This window comes from Macaca fascicularis, chromosome 9 (genome assembly GCF_037993035.2).
Source record: "Macaca fascicularis isolate 582-1 chromosome 9, T2T-MFA8v1.1".
NCBI classification, from domain to species: domain Eukaryota; kingdom Metazoa; phylum Chordata; class Mammalia; order Primates; family Cercopithecidae; genus Macaca; species Macaca fascicularis.
The window spans coordinates 142,541,173-142,563,099 of record NC_088383.1 but is presented as its reverse complement, the minus strand read 5'-3'; the positions used below and the strand labels follow the sequence as shown (position 1 = coordinate 142,563,099).

General features: G+C 50.1%; 1 protein-coding gene across 1 annotated transcript; it reads right to left on the bottom strand.

Annotated features, from left to right (window-relative positions):
* Positions 1-1,476: 1,476 nt before the first annotated feature.
* LOC102145001 (scavenger receptor cysteine-rich domain-containing protein SCART1-like) lies at positions 1,477-21,011 on the bottom strand. The gene is made up of 13 exons (XM_074003124.1): positions 20,917-21,011; positions 20,099-20,422; positions 18,630-18,941; positions 17,663-17,977; positions 8,271-8,576; positions 7,812-8,129; positions 7,424-7,738; positions 7,032-7,346; positions 6,471-6,539; positions 5,960-6,274; positions 5,129-5,275; positions 3,857-4,012; positions 1,477-3,370 (listed from the first exon to the last, which is right to left on the bottom strand). Exons 1-13 carry the CDS (start codon positions 20,975-20,977, stop codon positions 3,249-3,251), a joined length of 3,075 nt encoding a protein of 1,024 aa, XP_073859225.1. The 5' UTR covers positions 20,978-21,011; the 3' UTR covers positions 1,477-3,248.
* Between the last annotated feature and the right edge of the window lie 916 nt (positions 21,012-21,927).

Below are 21,927 nucleotides of genomic sequence, written 5' to 3'. Positions count from 1 at the left end.
CAGATGGCAAGTAAGCACGTGAGAAGGTGTTCAGCATCGTTAGTCCTTAGGTAAATGCAAATTAAAACCACGAGGACACAGCACCGTATATCTGCTAGAATGTCAAACATTATCAACCGAGTGTTGGAACCTTGTGGAGGAAGCAGAACACTCAGAGATTACCAGGGGATCTGACATGATGCAGCCACTCCAGAAAGGGTGGAATGTTAAACTTGCACCTACCGCACAGTCGTTCCATTCCTAGGCAGCCGAGAGAAATGAAAGCACATGTCCCTGTAATGACTCGTACATGAATATTTGTGGCAGACTTTTTTGCAATGGCCCGATACTTTAAGCAATGCAAATGTCCATCAACAAGTGAACAGGTGAACAGCACAATGGAGCGCTATTTACCAAGAGGAAGAAATGAACTATGGTTTCTCACCACATGGATGAATCGCAAGTAAATGTGCTGAGCGAAAAAAGCTAGACTCTCATCCCCCAAAACAGAGTACGTGCTATATAATCCATTTACACAAAATTCAAATAGTACGAACAGGGCACAGGAAGGGACAGGGCAGACATTCAAACATAGATGAAAAACGTTGGGGGTGATGGATGCGTCCATTCTCATAGACGCTGAGATCCTTTCAGGGGTGCATGCACATGTCAAAACTTATTGCAATATATTCTTTAAATATGTGAAGTTTATTGTATGCTAATTATACCCCAATAAACCTATTAAAACAAAATCACAACATATCAAAACTCTTGGAATGCAGCTAAAGCCATGCTAAAGGGAAAGTTATAACCTAAAATATATGCATTAAAAAAGAAAAAATGCTGAACATAAACAATCTGAATGTCCATATAAAAAAGCTAGAATAAGCAGAAGTAAATCACAAAGATGAGACCAGAAAGAAATGAATTAGAAGGCAGATGTTCACTAAGAAAAATCAAGACAACCAAAGGCACAAGCTCCACATGCCTTGAAAAGACTAATGAGATGAATAAGCCACCAGCAGCACCGGTCAAGAAGAGCAGAGCGCCCAGAGTCCCAGCTGTGCGGGGGGGCTGTGAGGGAGGATCGCTAGAGCCCAGGAGTTTGAGTCTGGTCTGGGCAACACGGTGAGACCCTGGTCTCAAAAAAACAAGGGGGTGGGGGGAGAGAAGAGACAAATTGCCACTATCAGGATTGAAAAATGCATATGACTACAGATTTTGTAGACATTAAGGCTAGTAGAAAGACACTACTAACAAATTTATACCGACAAACTTGAAAATTTAGATTAAATGTACCAATTCATTTTAAAAAGAACTGAACAAAGCAGATCTAATAGGAAATACAGAATCTGAATACTTCAATTATTATTTTAAAAAATTAAATCTGGGAAAAAAAAACCTTCCTAAAAAGCAAACTCCAAGCCTAGATAGAGAGCTTTACTGGTGAATTCTTCCAAATGTTTAAGAAGAAATAAAACCAATGCTACATAAATAAACTCTTGCAAATTTTTTTTATTATACTTTAAGTTCTGGGATACATGTGCAGAATGTGCAGGTTTGTTACACAGGTCTAGAGGTGCCATGGTGGTTTGCTGCACCCATCAACCCATTAAGTATTTCTCCTAATGCTATCCCTCCCCTAGCCCCCCACCCCCTGACAGGCCCCAGTGTGTGATGTTCCCCTCCCTGTGTCCATGTGTTCTCATTGTTCAGTTCCCACTTATGAGTGAGAACATGCAGTGTTTGGTTTTCTGTTCCTGTGTTAGTTTGCTGAGAATGATGGTTTCCAGCTTCATCCATGTCCCTGCAAAGGACATGAACTCATCCTTTTTTATGGCTGCATAGTATTCCATGGTGTATATGTGCCACATTTTCTTTATCCTGTCTATCATTGATGGGTCATCAGAATGAACAGGCAACCTACAGAATGGGAGAAAATTTTTGCAATCTATCCATCTGACAAAGGGCTAATGTCCAGAATCTACAAGAAACTTAAACAAATTTACAAGATAAAAGCAAACAACCCCATCAAAAAGTGGGTGAAGGATATGAACAGACACTTCTCAAAAGAAGATGTTTATGCAGCCAACAAACATATGAAAAAAAAGTTCATCATCACTGGTCATTAGAGAAATGCAAATCAAAACCACAATGAGATATTATCTCGTGCCGGTTAGAATGGTGATTATTAAAAAGTCAGCAAACAACAGATGCTGGAGAGGATGTGGAGAAATAGGAACACTTTTACATTGTTGGTGGGAGCCTAAATTAGCAAATATTTTTTTAAAGATAATATACTCCTAACTCTTACGGTACCTGAATAATCCTCGTAGCAAAAATTAAACAGAAATACTACAACAAAAGAAAAAAATCACACATCATTTTCTTTTTTAAACATTGACCCAATGTATTACCAAACTAATTCCTGTGAAATACAAAAAGAATAATATATCATGATAAAGGTAAGTTTGTTTAACCCATGGTTAATGTAACATATGAAAATCAAATCATCTATCATCTTAATAGATACCAAAAAGAATTTCATAAAAGTCAACACTTATTTATGATAAAAAGCAAAACCCTTAACAAATTAGGGATAGACTGGGCTTTCCTTGATCTGATAAATAGCATCTACAAAACCGAACATCAAATATTATATTTAATAGTGAAATTAAATGTGGAACACGTTTGCTCTGAGGCCATGAATGAGATAAGATCCCCATTGGCCACCTCTATTCAACACTGGACTGAAGGGTCCCAGTCCACAAAACAAAGCACAGAAAAAGAGATTAAAGGTACATGGATTGGAAGGAGAAGATAAATCTGAATATTCACGGATGACATGATTACACAAGTAGACATCTAAAAGATACTTTGGATTCAATTAAGAAGAGATTTTAAGAAAAAAAGAGGAATGTTCTGGCGTGAGGAGCTCTGCAACGCACTGCTGGGTGCAGAAGATGAAGATGGCACCACGTGTCTCTAAACCACAAACGTAACCACTGATTTCTATACATATTTGCATTTGCTGTAATGTGTGAGAAATCTGAAGGTTACCCAGCACAACCGTCCACAGCAGATGGCCCTCGAAGGGGATGGGGATTAGAGCCAGGCAGGGCCTGGAAAGACTGGATTTTATACGGATGTGGAGGACATTGCAAGAGAAAGGCATCCAAGGCGTTCTCACGAAATCCACTACAACTGTACAAGAGAATGAAGAGCTGTGATTTCGACAGCCAGCTGGTGGATCTCCTCCTCAGGGTGCTTTACAATGTCATCCCCTCCAGCGGAAATGCAGCCTCGTCATATCCCTGAGAAACGGGTCTGTTGGTTCCTCCCTCCACACGTGTAGACTGTCCCTCCAGGAGGTTAGACGCCTCCCCTGAAACTGGCGCAGGAGACACTGCATGACCAAATCGGCACATGTACAAGTTGTCCCCAAAGCACATTTGGCAAGCCCATAAGATAGGGACGCACAAACATGTCAACCGGAAAGCACCTGGCAACGTTCAAGGCATCTTGACACTGAAGCACCTCAAGCACCTGCAACAGCAGCGCAGTTCCCACAGGTGAGGAAACAGGCTGAGCAAGCTGCAGCATAGGCCCCTGCCAGACCCACGGCTCCCAGCGCCCCCAACAGCCCTCTTCTCCCACCCCAGGGCAGGCCTCTCCGATGGGGACTCCAGCCACTGACTCTGCCCTCATTAGTGTGGCCCTGCTCTCCCCTGCCCACGGGTCCCCTTGCATCCATGAACCCTGTGGACAGCCCTTCTGAAGCCAGGCTCCTGTGGTCAGAGTCCCTTTCCACTGCATCCTGTGGTCAGCATCCATAGCCCACCCCAGAGCTCACCCCTGAGCTGGAGCACAAACCCACCTGCTGTTTCTGTGTCCCCCTTCACCACACCTGCGTCCTCCTCATCCTGGGGCACGGCCTCAGCCTCCATGATTTCCTCGTACAGTCCTGCTAGAGGCATTTCCCCAATGACATCATAGATCGCTTCTTCAGGAGATGCCTCAGATCTTCCCAGACCTGAAGCAAGGTGAACATGGTCACACGCAGGCCCTCAGTGTGGACGTGGCCACAGGCAAGGGAGGGCAGCGACTCCAGGCGGGAACCCCACCCAGGCAGCAGAAAGGCAGGACGCTGTTGGCTAGGATGGGGGGGACACAGGAACACAGCCAGACCCCCAGTGCCCTCCCATCCCTGGCCACCGTCCCTTGTCAGTCAACCACATGATGCTTCCCAGTGAGCCCCAGTGTGCTGCCTGGGGGAACCTTCTAGGGTTCAGCTCAGTCTTGAGGGCTGGAGGCTGAGGCAGATGTCTGCCACTCTCTCTGGCCAATAAAATGAGCCCTAAGTGGCCAGGCACGGTGGCTCAAGCCTGTAATCCTAGCACTTTGGGAGGCCGAGACGGGCGGATCACGAGGTCAGGAGATCGAGACCATCCTGGCGAACACGGTGAAACCCCGTCTCTACTAAAAAATACAAAAAACTAGCCGGGCGTGGTGGCGGGCGCCTGTAGTCCCAGCTACTCGGGAGGCTGAGGCCGGAGAATGGCGTGAACCTGGGAGGCGGAGCTTACAGTGAGCGGAGATCCGGCCACTGCACTCCAGCCTGGGCGGCAGAGCGAGACTCTGTCTCAAAAACAAAAAAAGAAAAAAAAGCCCTAAGCGAGACCAGCCTGCAGGCTGAAGCAACTGCCTTAGATGCGGACCCACCATGTTGACTTCTGACCAACTCGAGTTCCGGGAAGGCCTCTAAGATTTCTATTTTATCTACTGTTCCTTGCATAAGAGCATGCATTTACCGTAAATCCTGCCCTTAAGCAATTGTCCTGCACGTCCCCTTCCCCTGGGGTATAAAACTTCTAGTTGTGAGGGATGATCATATGGGCATCCACCGTCTCAGCTAAAGGCCGTCCAAGGCACGGACATCGCTTGTCCTCATAAGTCCCTTTTAAGCGTTTCTTCCTAAGAAACTGGATTTGTCTGTCTCTCTTCAGCTTCCCTGGACTGTGGGGGTAGCTCTGCACAGGCCTGACCTATGGAGCATCCCACCTGCCCGGACCCCAACGCCAGGTTGGAGCTGTGAGCTGCTCCTGCTCCCACACACCAGCTGATGGGATCAGGGTGGGGTCACGCTTACCCCTCTGCATGGCTTGTGTGACTCGAGGCAGAATCAGAAAGGCCATGAGGCCCAGAAGGAGAAGACCAAGAAGGGCTCCCAGGATGACACTGACCACCCAGAGTGTCCGGAAGGGCGCTGCAGGCAGCGGGGAGCCTGGGCCAGGCTCTGAGGAAGGAGAGGTCTTGAGCCAGCAGAGTGGCCAGCGGGGACCTGCACACCCTCCGCAGGACAGGGTGGCTCCAAGGGCCCAGCCACACCCCTCCCTCATGGGGGACCTGCGAGTTGGAAGTGCTGGGGGGGCATCTGCTGCTTTCAGCTGCGCAGAGCACCCCAGAATGACTAGTGTCCATTGGGGGGGTCTGCTTTCCAGGGAGAGCCCCCCTCCTTGGTAAAACATGGCCCCCAAGCAGATGCCAGGGCAAGTCACAAGAGGTGACCAGAGCACAGAGAATGGGGGCGGCTCAGGGAAAGTTACCCACTGCTGCTATTTGTGCTAAGGTCATCGCTGTGGTTAACTGTTTGTTTGCTGCAAAGAGAATGAGGTGCAGGCTTTGGGAACAACTGAACCTGCCAACACCCAGGTGACACATACCCGAAATGGACAAGGATTGGAATAAACAAAAGGGAATTCCCAAAAAAGATTGGGGGAAACCCCAGGGGGTGCATGTCCCAAACAGGCCTCCACAGCAAATCAGCTTATCCCAGAAAAATCCCAGGGTGGAAACCAGCCCGCTAAAGCCTGGGCGTGCTCTCCTGCCCACCGAAGCGACGGAAGCAACACTCAAGACCGACCCCATCCCAGCGGCCTCTGCCGGCCTCATGACCCGTTTCCCAACGCCCCCCACTCACCCAAGCAGCGCACGCCCGCGTCCTCCTTGTGCGCGCAGTCTCCGCGTCCCCACCGCTCCGCAGGGCAGCCCCGCAGGGACGCCTCGCTGCCCCGGCACCCCACCTCGTCCAGCCACACGGGTCCGGAGCCAGGGCCAAAGGCGGCGGACCCCAGGGCGGCGACGGCCCCACCACAGCCCAGCTGGCGGCACACGACCTCCGCGTCCGCCAGGTCCCAGCCGTCGTCACACACGGTGCCCCAGGAGCCCGCGTGCCAGAGCTCCACGCGCCCAGAGCAGCGGTCCTCGCCCCCGCGCACGCGCAGCGCGCCCTCCTCTGGAACGGGGGCTGCTGTCACTGAGGGGGCTGGACCGGGATGGGAAGGAGGACAGGGACAAGGACAGAGGGGTACCTGGGCAGCCGAGCGAGGAGGGACAAGGACAGAGGGGTACCTGGGCAGCCGAGCGAGGAGGGACAAGGACAGAGGGGTACCTGGGCAGCCGAGCGAGGAGGGACAAGGACAGAGGGGTACCTGGGCAGCCGAGCGAGGAGGAGCAGTTGAGGGGCTCCCCAGGGTCCTCAGGAACTTCTCCTGCCTTTTCTGCACAGGAAATGGGGACCCGTTTCTGTATTTGCAAGCTCAGCAGCTAAATTATGTAAAATATTTTTCGTTTCCTTTTTCCCTCTGTCTCCCCAACACACCAATTTCTGCTAAAGAGAGAACCCTCTGTTTAAGCAAGAGATCTCCACATGGGATTACAGATTCCACAAACTGTGCTGGAGTCTTTTCCAAGGGGGACGTCTCCCTGTGGGACGTCCTCAGACCATACCGGGAAGTGCAGGGGTCCTGCTTCCCTCACTGAGGAGATCACCGGGTCTGGGAAGACTCCAGATGTTCCCCACCCAGCCCAGAGCCTCAGCGCAGGGACCCCCCACCTTTGACTGGACCAGCACAGGGCAGACTCATCCAGAATAAGGAAAAGGGAAACTGACATTTCATCTCCCAGGAAAGGGCCCAGGCAGACACAGTGTGGGGCCCCTCAGAGGCCCCTCTCCACCACCACTCCCCCCCCACACAGGCCCACCCACTCACCTGTGCACAGGACCCACGCTTCCTCTCCACTGGAGCATGAATGCTGGTCCCAGGGGGCTGATGGGCACTGCCACAGGGACCGGTCATGCCTGTCCCTGCACTGGATGGAACCCACCCAGAGAAACTCAGGAGCAGACCAGCTTCCTCTCCTGGCCTGCAGCTGCCCGTGGGACCCACAGCCCAGCTGCCTACACAGGACCTCAAGGGAGGCCGCACTCAGGGTCCGGCAGACGCCACCCCAGGTCCCATTGTAGAAAATTTCCAGCCGCCCTGCGCATGGCTGCCTGTGGTCCTGAAGCCTCAGATCCGTGAACTCTGCAGAGAGAGAGGCCAGTCAACAAGGCCCAGCTCGGAGTGCGGGTGGGGACGAAAAGGTGGAAGCGCTGCAGGACCTGAGCAGAAGACACCGGCGTCCTCCTTGTGGCTGCAGTCGTGCTGGCCCCAGCCCGCCGACGGGCACTGCCACAGCGCAGACTCGTGGCCCTGGCAGCCCAGCTCATCCAGCCAGATGCGCCCCGCCCCGGCTCCGAAGTGTGCGGCCCCCAGGGCGCTCAGGGCGCGGCCACAGCCCAGCTGCCTGCAGACCACGTGCGCGTCCTGCAGGTCCCAGGCGTCGTCACACACGGTGCCCCACGCGCCCCCGTGCAGCACCTCCACGCGCCCCGCACAGCGCCCCGGCCCCGCGGCCAGCCGCACCCCGAGGCTCCCTGTGGAGAGACAGAGTCAGGGCGCCCAGGACCCCGCGGCGACGGGCCATCGGGGATGCGGTTCTGCCCTCACCAGAGCACACCACGCCGGCGTCCCGCGAGGTTCCCGCGGGCTCCTGCAGGGTCGCGGACACGTTGCACTGAGTCAGGCGGGTCTCGGTGCCCAGACAGCGCGCGCGGCTCAGAGACACCTGGACGGACCCGCGGCTGGGGGCAGGTGCGTCATAGGCTTGTTCGGCCGCTCCGCACCCGAGCTGCCGGCACACCACGTCCGCGCTGCGCAGGTCCCAGGCATCGTCCAGGACGCGGCCCCACACGCCCTCCAGGGAGACCTCCACGCGGCCATCACAGCGGCTCTGTCCTTCCCTCAGCCGCACGGCGTGGGGCAGACCTGGGGATGGGGACGCACAGGGGACCCAGGGTGTCAGCGGGAGGGACCCGGAACCACCCCACAGCAGGGCCCCTCCCTCTCCGCCCCCTCTGTCCATGCCTCTCACCCACCCTCCTCCTCCACCGTCCTGGCTGCACCCACCTGAGCAGACCGCGGAGGCTGAGTTTCCCGGGGCACAGGCCGGGACGCCCAGGGTGCTTACTGGGCAATTCCACAAGTAGGGTTCTGTCCCCCCACAGTGAAACGCATCAGGCCAGATGGCAGCGTCCCCGTCCCCAAAATGGCCTCCTCGAGGTGTGGCCACCGCACTGCCACAATTGAGCTGATGGCAGAGGACGGTGGCATCTGCTATGTCCCAGTGGGTGGCACAGAGGGGCGCCCAGGACCCCTGCACCTGGAGCTCCACGCGGCCCTCACAGCTGCTGCTGCCATTGACCAGCCTGAACTCTGGGGGAGAGGAAGAGTCAGCGTGGCTCGCACGTGGCAGACACTGTCTGCACTTTCCTTCATGTGAGCCTGAGCCTGGTTACACAGTCCAGTACTTGGGGGACCAGACTGAGGGCATGAAAACAGCTTTGGCGAGTGACGTCACCACAATTGCCTGGGAAATCAAAAAGTGAAGGGCATCATCCCTTCACTTAGGCAGTGATTAAGTTGGGAAAACTATGGAAATACACTTTGTCAGTGCTCTGGAATGCACCCAACACAGGGGAACGCTAATAAAGGTGAAGCTGCTGAATGTTGTCTCCAATAAGCAGGCAGTGAGCACCAAGACAGAGCTCCACACACCCTCTCAGATCCTGCTTCTCATTGCCAGCCAAAGCTCTGGGAAACGGGGCAGCACCCCTGGCCCCAGTCCCCAGGCCCCACACATGCTGCTGCACCTGGTTCTTGGTGTGAGCCTAGTCAAACATACCCCACACCCTGCACGTCAGAGGAAATGCCTGAGGGTAAGTAGCAACAACAGTATACGTGGCAGAGTAAGGAACCCCAAAGCTCCATCTCCCTCTAATGTAATGACTAGGTGGTAAAACTCATAACCAACTTTTTTGAAATTCTAGTATCTGGGAACAACTTGAAACCACTTAAGGAAGAAAGAAGTGGCAAATTTGATTCTGCATAAGGAACGAGTGAAGAATAATGCCTTAGTATTGAAGGTGTGCCCCAACAAAGAGCTAACATGCAAAGACTGGAAGAGTCGGGAGTGCTTGTTTGTCTGTTTTTTACTATGGGCATTTAAGGAAACATGTCTAATCACTAACCCCACTAATCAACAGAAAAGAGACCCTAGTGGTCACATGCAACAAAGAGTCTTTACAAAAGGAGTTTAGAAAAGTCATTAAACAGGGCCAGGCACGGTAGCTCATGCCTGTCATCCCAGCCCTTTGGGAGGCCAAGACGGGTGGATCATGAGGTCAGGAGTTCAATACCAGCCTGGCCAAGATGGTGAAACCCTGTCTCTACTAAAAATACAAAAATTAGCCAGGCACAAAATTATTACTAATTACTAATACAAAAATTAGTGGTGGATGCCTGTAATTCCAGCTACTCGGGAGGCAGAGGCAGAACTGCTTGAACACAGGGGGCAGAGGTTGCAGTGAGCCAAGATCACACTACTACACTCCAGCCTAGATGAAACAGCGAGACTCCATCTCAAAGAAAAAAAAAAAAAAAAATCAGCAACAACCAACCCTGGTGATAGAGAAAAATGTGATTTCTAGAGTTGCCACAGTATAATAATTCAAAATGTCCAGTTTCCAACAAAAAAGATGAGACATGCAAAGTAACCATAAATTATAACACATTTATAGGGGGAAAAGGGAAATAGAAATTGTCCTTGAGGATGCTAAGTTATCAGACTTACTAGACAAATACTTTAAATACACTGTCTTAGATATGCTCAAAAAGCTATAGGAAACCAGGATAATGATATCTTACCAAATAAGGAATATTGATAAAAATATATAAATTATAAAAAGGAATTGAGTAGATTTTTCTGTAGCTTAAAAAAGTTCAATAACAAATGAAAAATTCACTAAAAGGTTCAACAGCAAATCCCTTGAGTGAGCAAAAGATAGAATCTATGAACTTGAATATAAGTCAATTCAGATTATCTAGTCTGAGGAGCAGAAAGAAAAAAGAATTAAAAAAATCAATAGATCCCAAAAGACCTGTGGGACACCATTAAGGATACTAACAGATGCATAATCAGAATCACAGAAAGAGAGAACACTGGCTCTTCCACAGAATAACAAAAAAAAAAAAAAATTTTAAGAGAGAGAGGAGAAAGTGAAAGAAAAAATATTTGAAGAAATAATGGTAAAAAAATTCCAAGTTTGATGAAAGATATAAGTCTGCATCCAAGAAGCTCAACGAATTTCAAGTAGGTTATACTTAAAAATATCTGCACTGAGACACGTCAAAATCAAACTCTCAAAAGACAAATGTAAAGAGAATCTTGAAAGTAGCAAGAGAGAAGCGACTCGTCATGTACAAGGGATCCTCCATAAGACCAACAGCTGATTTCTCAGCAGGAACCACGGAAGCCAGAAAGCAGTGGAGTAGTATATTTAAAGTGCTGAGAGGAAAACCTGGTCACTCCAAAATTCTGTATCTAGCAAAACTATCCTTAAAAATGAAGAACTTGGCCGGGCGCGGTGGCTCAAGCCTGTAATCCCAGCACTTTGGGAGGCCGAGATGGGCGGATCACGAGGTCAGGAGATCGAGACCATCCTGGGTAACACAGTGAAACCCCGTCTCTACTAAAAATACAAAAACTTAGCCGGGCGAGGTGGCAGGCGCCTGTAGTCCCAGCTACTCGGGAGGCTGAGGCAGGAGAATGGCGTGAACCCAGGAGGCGGAGCTTGCAGTGAGCTGAGATTCGGCCACTGCACTCCAGCCTGGGTGACAGAGCGAGACTCCGTCTCAAAAAAAAAAAAAAAAAATGAAGAACTTTAAACAAAAGCTGAGGAAATTCATTGCTAGTAGACTTGTCCTACAAGAAATGCTAAAGGGTTTAATTCAGGCTGAAATAAAGGCACTAAACAGTAAATCAAAGCCTAATGATTAATAACACTGATAAGGATAATTACATAGGAAAATATAAAGGCCAACAGTATTGTATTTGGGGTTTATTATACCTTTGTTTGTTTGTACATGCTTTAAAAAAATAGGCATGAAACAAAATTATACATGTATGTTAATGGACAATGTGTAAAGATGAATTAGTGACAATAACAATATAAGAGCAGAGATTTTGTATACTATTGAAACTAAGTTGGTTTTAGTGCAAACCAGAGGTTTGTAAATTTAAAATATTTCTTATGATCTCCAGGGGAACCACTAGATAGAAAACTAAGAAATATACCAAAAAATAAAAAAACAGAATGGGAAGGGAGTGAAAATGGTACACTGTAAATGTCAATTAAATGCAAAAGAAGGCAGTAATGGAGGAATTGAGGAACAAAAAAATAAGACATGTAGGAAACAAATAGAAAAATAGCAGAAATGAATACTCCTTATTGGTAATTACTTTAAATGTAAAGGGATTAAACCATCTAAATAAAAGGCAGGAAGGGACAAAATGGATTTTTTTAAAAACTTGTTTTAAAATGTGCTCTCTTCATAAATTCACTTCAGATCAAAAGACCATTAGGTTAAAAGTGAAAGTTTGGAAAAGATACACATAGTCACCAAAAGAGAGTTGAAGTAGCTATACAAATATCAGACAAAATAGACCTAGTCACAGTTTGAATGTTCATGTTCCTCCAAAATTCATGCTGAGATAGAATCCGAAAAGCAACAGTATTAAGAGGTGAAGCTTTTTGGAGGTGGTTAAGCCATGAGGGCTCCATCCTCATGAAGGACATTAGCCCTCATAAAGGGCTCAAGGGAGCAACTTCATCCCTTTTCCTCTTTTGCTCCTCTGTTACGTGAGGACACAAAGAAGGCCCCATCTGTGAGGAACAGGTCCCTCCAGACACTGAATCTGCTGGTTCCCTGACCCTGGATTTCTCAGCCTCCAGAACTCTGAGACATACATTTCTGTCATTTACAAATTACCCAGTCTACAGTGTTTTCTATAGCAGCCTAGATGGACTAAGACAGACTTTAAGTTAAAAATTGTGAGGAGAGATAAGAAAAGGATTATATATTTATTAAAGGGTCAGTCCATCAAAAGAATATACAACAAATATAAGCATACGTGCAGCTAATAACAGAGCCAAAAGTAATAAAGAAAAAAATTGACCAAATTGAAGGCAGAAATAGATGACTGTAAATAATAACTAGAACCAAAAACATCTCACTTTTAATAATGGATAGACCATCTATGCATATAGCTAATAAGGAAAGAAATCACTGGAAGAACACTATAAACCAACTAGACCTCACAGACATATGCGAAACACTGTGCTCAACTCAGCAAAATACACATTTTTCTCTCGTGTCCATGAAATGTTCATCAGGGTAGACACTATGTTGAGGCATAAATCAAGTCCGAATAAATTTTAAATAACTGAAATCATAAAAAGCATCTTCTCTGACCATAAAGGAATGAAGTTAGAAATAAATTTAAAAGGGGAAACTGGGAAATTATCAAATAGAACACACCCATAAGCAACCAATAAGTCAAGGAAGAAATCACAAGGAAAATTAGAAAATACTTTTGGATGAATGAAAGTGAAAACACAACATAACAAAATTTATGGATTGAAATGAAAGCATGCTTAGAGAAAATTTTATAGTAACGAACATCTATATTAGGAGCAAATAAATATCTCAAATTAATAATGGCATTTACACCTTAAAAAACTAGAAAAGGAAGAATAAACTAAACCTGAAGCTAGCAGAAGGAAGGAGATACTAAATGAAATATAGAATGAAAAACAATAGAGATAATAACAAAAATAAAAGCTAAGTCTGTGAAGAGATCAACAAAAGTGACAACATTTAGCTAGACTGATCAATAAAAAAAGAGAACACCCAGCTGGGCGTGGTGGCTCATGCCTGGAATCCCAGCACTGTGGGAGGTCAAGGCGGGTGGATCACGAGGTCAGGAGATTGAGACCAACCTGGCTAACATGGTGAAACCCCATCTCTACTACAAATACAAAAAAAAAAAAAAAATTAGCCAGGCGTGGTGGCGGGTGCCTATACTCCCAATGACTCGGGAGGCTGAGGCAGGAGAATGGTGTGAACCCGGGAGGCAGAGCTTGCAGTGAGCTGAGATCGCGCCACTGCACTCCAGCCTGGGTGACAGAGTGAGACTCCATCTCAAAAAAAAAAAAAAGAGAGAACATTCAAATTACCAAAATCAGAAATGAATGTGGGGGGTACTTGGTATGAAATCTATACAAATAAAAGAGAAGTGTAAATGAACACCTTGACTAATTTCATAGTATTCACCCCCCAGTTAGATAATTTAGATGAAATGAACAGATTTCTAGAAATACACAAATTATCAAAACTGACCCAATAATGAACAGAAAATCTGAACAGAGCTATAAAAAGTAAAGGAAATAAATCAGTAAACAAAAACCTCTGAACAAAGAAAAGCCAAGCACCAGGTATCTTCACTTCACTAGAATGAAGGAAAAAAAAATAAAACAAAATAAAACATGATAATTTCAATTGATGCAGAACAAGCATTTGACAAAATCCAACAGACTGTCATGATAAAGCATTCAACAAACCAGAATAGAAGGGAACTTCCTCAATGTGCTGAAGAACATTTATTAAAAACCCACAACTAGCATCATATTCAATGAAGAAAAACTGAAAGCTTATCCCTTGAGATAAGGAACAAGACAAATATACACTTTTTCACCATTTCTACTCAACATTCTACTGCAAGTTCTAGCCAGAGAAATTAGGCAAGAAAAAAGAAATAAAAAGCATCTGTATTGGAAAGGAAGAGGAAAAACTATCTGTATTCACAGGTACATGATCTTACATATAGAAAATCCTACAGAATCCACCAAAAAACTATTTAAAGCCATAAGAAATTTCAGGAAAAAAGAGGGCATAAAAAAATAGTTGCATTTCTATATTCTAACTATGAATAATAATAAAAGAAGACCCCAAGAATACTCAAAGCAATCCTGAGCAAAGATCAAAGCTGAAGGCATCACATTACTGGATTTCAAAGTATACTACAAAACTATAGTAACCAAAACAGCATGGTACTTGATATGAAAATAGACACATAGGCCAGTGAAACAGAGAGAGAAGATAAATAAATCCATGTACTTACAGTCACCTGATTTTTAACAAAGGTGCCAAGAATACACATTGGGAAAAGGACAGTCTCATCAACAAATGGTGCTGAGAACACTGGATATCCACATGCAGAATGAAACTAGACCCCTGCCTCTCACTATATACAAAAATCAATTCAAGGTTTATTACAGACCTAAATGAAAGACCCACAACGATAGAGACAACTAGAAGAGAACAGGGGAAGTGCTCAGGACATTGGTCTAGCAAGGATTTTTCAGATAATACCTGAAAAGCACAGGCAACAAAAGCAAAAATAGACAAATGGGTTTACAGAAAACTAACAACCTTCCATACAGCAAAGGAAACAATTGACAACATGAGAGAAAATCAGTAAGTTGAAGAGATATCTGTACCCCCATGTTTATGGCAACACTAATCACAATAGCCAAACTATGGACTTGAACCTGTGTTCATCAATGGGTAAATAGAGAAAATGTGGTCTATATATTACACAAAATGAAATCTTATTCAGTCTTAAAAACAGAATGGAATCCTGTCATTTGCAGCAATGTGGATGGCCTGGCAGACCTTATGTTAGGTGAAATAAGTCAGAGAAAGACAAACACCAGAGGATCCCACTTGCACATGGAATCTTGAAAAGTTGATCTCATAGAAGTAGACAGTAGAATGGGGGCTACCAGAGTTAGGGAGTGTAGTGAGGAGGAGATATGGGGGTGACTGGTCAACTGGTAAAACGGTAGAGACAGAGAGAGAAGTTTCGGTGTTCTACAGCACAGGCGGTTGGATACAATTAACAGTATTGTACTATATATTTCAAAATAGCTAGAAGAGAGAATTTTGAATGTCCTCACCACAAAGATACAATCATGTTGAGGTGATGGATATGCTGAATGCCCTGATTTGATTATTACACAATATATACATGCACTGGAACCCTGCACTATACCCCATAAATGTGTACAATTAGTATGTATCCAAAATGTGTCAATTTAAAAAAGAATGAAATAATAATAATAATGTTTACCAAGGAGGCCCAAGACAGACTTATACACTGAAAAATACAAAACATTTTTGAAAACAATCAGTGAAAACCTAAACAAATGCAAAGACATCCTATGTTCATAGATTGAAAGATTTAATATTGTTAAGACGGCAATACTCCCAAACCAATCCACAGATTCTATGAAATCCCTATCAAAATCCCAACAACTATTTTTTGTTCAGAGATAGAACTGATTCTAAAATTCAGATGCAATTTCAAGGGGCCTTAAATAACCAAAACAATACTGAAAAAGAAAAACTTACAGGACTCATTTCCCTATTTCAAAACTACTACAGAGCTATGGTAATCAACACAGCATGCCACTGGCATGAAAATACACATATAAGTCAACAGAACAGATTGAATGTCCCAAAATAAGTGTATCCATGTGGGGCAAAGGATTTTCACATGGTGTGAAGAAAATTCAATAGGAAAGATCACCTAATCATTACAAAAGTATATATGTACTGAGACATCACACTGTACAATTATTATGTGTCATTTTAGAACAATAAATACATACGTTCAAAACATAAGGAAAGAATAATGTCTTCAACAAATGGACAACTGGGCGCCACACACAAAGGAATGAATGGAACCCTTTCCTTATACCATATACAAAATGTAAGTCAAAGTCAATCAAAGACCAAATAACAGCTGAAACTATACAACTGAGAAAAAACCACAGGAGTAGTCTTCATGACCTTGGATTAGAGACTGGATTCTTAGATATGACACTAAAAGTTCAAGAAACAAAAGGGGAATAAATAGGTAAACAGGACTTCCTCAAAACTAGAAGCTTGTGCCTGAAGGGGCATTATCGGAAGTGAAAAACACCCCACAGAACGGGGGGAAATATTTGCCAATGATATATTGAAAGGGATGTAGGGTCCGCATGGAGAAGGGTCCTGAATAAACATTCCTCCAAAGATGAGCAACTCAAAGTCAACAAACACCTGCGAGAGGAAGGGAGGGAGGGAGGCAGCAAGGAATGAAGAGAGGGAGGAAGGAAGGAGGGAGGGAGGAAGGGAGGGAGGGAGGGAATGGAGGGAGAGAGGGAGGAAGGAAGGGAGGGAGGGAATGGAGGGAGGAAGGGAGGGAGGGAGGAAGGAAGGGAGGGAGGGAATGGAGGGAGGGAGGGAGGAAGGAAGGAAGGAGGGAGGGAGGGAGGAAGGGAATGGAGGGAGGAAGGAAGAGAGGGAGGGAGGAAGGAAGGAGGGAGGGAGGGAGGAAGGGAGGGAATGGAGGGAGGGAGGGAGGAAGGAGGGAGGGAGGAAGTAAGGAAGGGAGGGAGAGAGGAAGGGAGGAAAGGAGGGAGGGAGGGAGGAAGAAAGGAGAAAGGAAGGAGGAAGGAAGGAGGGAGGGAGGGAGGAAGGAGGGAGGGAGGGAGGAAGTAAGGAAGGGAGGGAGAGAGGGAGGGAGGGAGGAAGAAAGGAGGGAGGGAGGGAGGAAGTAAGGAAGGGAGGGAGAGAGGAAGGGAGGAAAGAAGGGAGGGAGAAAGGAAGGAGGAAGGAAGGAGGGAGGGAGGAGGGAGGAAGGAGGGAGGGAGGAGGGAGGAAGGAAGGAAGGGAGGGAGAGAGGAAGGGAGGAAAGGAGGGAGGGAGGGAGGAAGGAAGGAGAAAGGAAGGAGGAAGGAAGGAGGGAGGGAGGGAGGAAGGAAGGGAGGGAGGGAGGAAGGAAGGAAGGGAGGGAGAGAGGAAGGGAGGAAAGGAGGGAGGGAGGGAGGAAGGAAGGAGGGAGGGAGGAAGGAAGGAAGGGAGGGAGAGAGGAAGGGAGGAAAGGAGGGAGGGAGGAAGGAAGGAGAAAGGAAGGAGGAAGGAAGGAGGGAGGGAGGGAGGAAGGAAGGAGGGAGGGAGGGAGGAAGGAAGGGAGGGAGAGAGGAAGGGAGGAAAGGAGGGAGGGAGAAAGGAAGGAGGAAGGAAGGAGGGAGGGAGGAGGGAGGGAGGAAGGAAGGAAGGAAGGAGGGAAGGAGGAGGGAGGGAGGGAGGAAGGAAGGAGGAAGGAAGGAGGAAGGAAGGAGGGAGGGAGGAGGGAGGGAGGAAGGAAGGAAGGAAGGAGGGAAGGAGGGAGGGAGGGAGGGAGGAAGGAAGCTGGGGTCCCAGCAGCCCCAGGCCCAGGGCGCGAGCGCCGGGTTCGGTGTCCAGGGAGTGGCCGTGCCCGCGCCCCACAGGGCACTGAGCGCCGCCCCCGCCCCACAGCCTCAGCCTCCCTGCCCCGACCCAGCCTCCCTGCCCGGACCCGGGTGACTTACTTTCTCCCGTGCACCTGAGCCCCGCGTCACGGCCGGGCCCACACTGGCTCCCGCGCGCCCGCGGGCAGTGGAACAGCAGCGACTCGTTGCCCGCACAGCGGAAGGCCTCCGTCCACACCGGCCCCGAGCCCCGGCCGAAGCGGGCGCCCTCGGGCGTGGACGCCGCCGCCCCGCACTGCAGCTCCCGGCACACTACGTGGGCCGTGGCCAGGTCCAGGTCCGCGTGGCAGACGGTGCCCCAGGTCAGGCCCCGCCTCACCTCCAGGCGCCCGGCGCAGGGGTGCTCGCCGCCCACCAGCCGGGCCTCGGTGTGTCCTGGGGGCAGACGCAGGGCTGGAGCACAGGGCAGGACCGGCTCGGTGTAGGCCTCTGGGATGAAGCGACCTGACCGCTGCCCTCGGGTCCCACGGAAAGGACCGATGCAGGAGGACTCAGGACCACCGGGGCTGGTCCGGCCCCTGGGGCTCTGAAGCGGCAGGAGAGGTCCTGGGGTGGGCAGGCGGAGGCCTCTGCCATCCTCCCATCTCCCTGAGGTCCTGGCTCCGGCAGAATTCGGACAGCAACAGTCCCCACCCCAAAACAAGGATGTCTTTCCTGGGGCCTGGGGCCCCCACATCTGTGTCATGGAGCCCACTCCCAGGCTGGGACCTGGACCCTGGCAGGCCACTGTAACCACCTGGTCAGTTTTAAGCCCAGTGCCCAGCCACACCCTGGCCAGAGCCCCGAGGGAGGAGCTGCCATCCGTGTCAGCCATCTCCCCAGGTGACCCCTGGGCCACCAGCCCCTCTCCCTCCCCCGGACAGGGGTACAGGAGGGCAGCAGCATAGGGGCCTCGCTGGGCAGGTGCTGAAGCCCCAGGAGACAAGACCCCCACACCCTGTAGGCCAGGGCCATCCCGTCAGTCCCCGCACACTGCTCTGAGTGGACACCTCCCGTCTCAGAGATTCTCAGGAAAGGGCGTCCGTACCTGCACACACCACCTCAGAGTCTGTTGGGAGGTCACAGTGGTCTAGGAAGTTCAGGTTGAACCTGCAGTTGAAGATGCTGGACTCTGTTCCCTGGCAGGAAATGACTTTCGAGCCCAGCCAGCCTGGGTGCCCTGTGAGGTGGGGCCTGGATGCCTGGAGCGCTGGGCCGCACCCCAGCCTTCCGCAGAAGACGCTGGCCTCCTTCTGGTGCAAGCCACAGCTTATCACAGGGCCTTCCGTTATCCGGATCACAGGGGTCCCCGCACAGGGGCTGCCTCCACCACGCAGCCCCAGGGAGGCCAGCTTTCCTCCTGCACACACAGGTGCCCACTCTGGTTCCACTTCAGTTCTGCTGGGGCTTGGTCCTCCCACCCCTAACGTGTGGACTGAGGCAGTGGCCTTTGTTGAAGGATGAGGTGTGTGGGGGTCTGCAGCAGAGGCCTTTCTTTCGGGCCCAGGACCCCAGAGGGGGCAGCCAGAGACTATACCTGCCCACTTTAGGTCCCCTCTCCCCACCACCCTGTGCCCAAGAGGCCACCTGCATAGATGGCAGGACAAGCTCCATGCCCTCTGGCTTCTGGGGCCTTGCCCACAGTGAGGGCCCATCAAGTGGGGAGGACAGCACATAGGAGATCGGCCCATCTGCTCCTCTCTGAGAGGCCCTGCAGGCCAGTATCCCAGGCCTGGTCATACCCCCACAGTGCTCTCCACACAGGGCCAGCTGTCTCTGGTTCTGGAGCTCATGCCTTAGAGTTTGCAGGCCAAGGCCCTCTGGTGCCAGTGGCCTCTCCTTGCCTGTGTCAATGCCCCTCATTTCTCTCTCCTCACACATGCCACTTTGAGCCTCTGCTTCCCACCAACAATCCAGCAGAGGGGAAAGGGCAGGGTCCCCGCCAGAGCCTGAGCAGGACAGGGCTGCTGAAATCTGGGGCAGATCCAGGAGCTCAGAGCCTCCTGAGTGGGCCCTGACAAGGGAGAGCACAGGAGCAGAAAGCCGAGATGAGGGCCAGGAGGGAGCACCTCACTCAGCACCAGCCTCTGCACCTGCCTGAGCCCCTAGGCCGGTGCCTCCACTCGTGCCAGCCACTCAGGGGAGGAAGAGAGGGACCCTTCACCCCACAAGGTCCCGTGGTCACCACTGGCCCCCAATGTTTGATGGTTGCCATGAGTCAATTGAACCCAAAAGGACTGAACTCGGGCTGGGGTCCCGGCCAGGGATGGCCTCGGTGTGTAATATGTTCCTCAATTGTGCTGTGCCGTCTGGGCCTTTGGAGGGGACACACGTGGGGTCATACAGTGCCATGAGGGTCTGAGGGTCACAGCACTGGAGTCACAGTCACCCCAGGAAGAAGGGTCTTGTCTTCCACCCGGGGGGACTCAGGCAACACCCCTCCTCCCCAAAGTGAAGGTCGTGGGCGGGGACAGGGCCACAGACTGGCAGAAGTGGCTCCCGGGGCACCCGTCCTACCTGAGCAGTGGACTGCACCGATGCACTCACACTCACAGCCGTTCAGTGACCCCCACTTCCCCAGGGAGCAGTCCCAGAGTGAGGCCTCCACACCCTGGCACTGCACGCCCTGCAGCAAGGACTGCTGAGCCTCCTGCGGCCACACCACATATGTGGGGACATAGAGGGCGCGACCGCAGCCCAGCTGCCTGCAAATCACAGACGCCTCCCGCAGGCCCCAGTGGTCCCCACACACCAGGCCCTGCTGCCCCAGGGACTGCACCTGCAGGAGGCCCTCGCAGCGGTTTCCACCCCTCACCAGGGCCAGGGACTCTGCAGCGGGAGCTTCGGGGACAAGAACATAGGAAAGGCGTCATGGCAAAGGTACCCTTGAGTACTTTATGCCCAGAACTTCCGAAGTTAGAAATCTAACTGTCACCTTCCAGCCCAGTTTGCACCTTACTCTTGATTTTCCCAAGTTTTCTCACGCATTATTTGGATGTCACCAATAACATGAACAAACTTAAATATCAACAAAAATGAACAAAATGTTAACAAAAACAGCCTAAGGACCATTTTCTGAGGAAATTCAATGAAGTGAAGGTCCCAGCCTTTCACATGCATTTGGAAGGCCCAGAAAACAAGACTGTGATCACTCTGCCCACTCATGAGCCCTGCAGCGGACACCCCAGCCCTCTCTGGTCACCAGCTGAGGCTCCCAGGATTCACAGCAAGGAGCAGACGGGACCACTGTGGTGTCATGGCCCCCGCCCCCATGGAATGTCCTGCACACCGGGGCTCTGACCCCCAGCGCCCTGCAGGCAGGGGCACACACTCACCGGGAGGGCGGGTCCCGCAGGCCAGGAGCAGGGGCCACAGTCCCAGAGGGAACAATGCCATGCCTGGCCACTCTGCTGCTGCCGTGCCCCAAGCTGATGCTCTCGTGGCAGGGACGTGTGTTCCGCCCCCGGACGGAAGGTGGACGCCGACTCAGTGTGACACCTTTCTGAGAAGGAAACCCGTGCACGCCCTCGCCTCCTCCCCCCATATCAGAGCTGTCATCTGTCACCCGTGCCTCAGCCCAGACGGTGCCAGCAGCGTGTGGTGAGGCCAGGCTGGGCTTCTTGCAGCTGGTGCCCAATGCAGCCCCAGGTGTGAGATGGACCAGTGAGGGCCCATTCTCAGCAAGGCCCTGGTGTCAGCACCCGTGGCAGCGGAGGGATGGACCCTCTCTGCCTCTCACAAAAGGTGCAGCTGAAGACCTAGGGTCGTGCCAAGCTCATGTGCTGTGAACACACAGACCTAGCAATGGGAGCAAAATTCTGAAAAACGTGCGTGCCTGCGACCCGAATTCGTAAGGGATGCACGGCCTCCCTGTGAGGCTGTGTCCTTGGGAAGCCGCCAAATCCAACAGAGGATTAAATCAATGATGCGGCGTCTGAGGCAAGGCCAGAAAGGGGCAGCGTGTATGCAGGGCTGGATAAACACTCGCATTTGGGCAAGTCAATACGCCAGCTACGTGCTTTTAGAGACGGGGTTTCACCATGCTGCCCAGGCTGGTCTGGAACTTTTGGACTCAAGTGACCCGCCTGCCCTGGCCTTTTTTTTTTTTTTTTTTTTTTTTTTTTTTTTTTTTTTTGAGACGGAGTCTCGCTCTGTGGCCCAGGCTGGAGTACAGTGGCCGGACCTCAGCTCACTGCAAGCTCCGCCTCCCGGGCTCACGCCATTCTCCTGCCTCAGCCTCCCGAGTAGCTGGGACTACAGGCACCCGCCACCTCGCCCAGCTAGTTTTTTGTATTTTTTAGTAGAGACGGGGTTTCACCGGGTTAGCCAGGATGGTCTCGATCTCC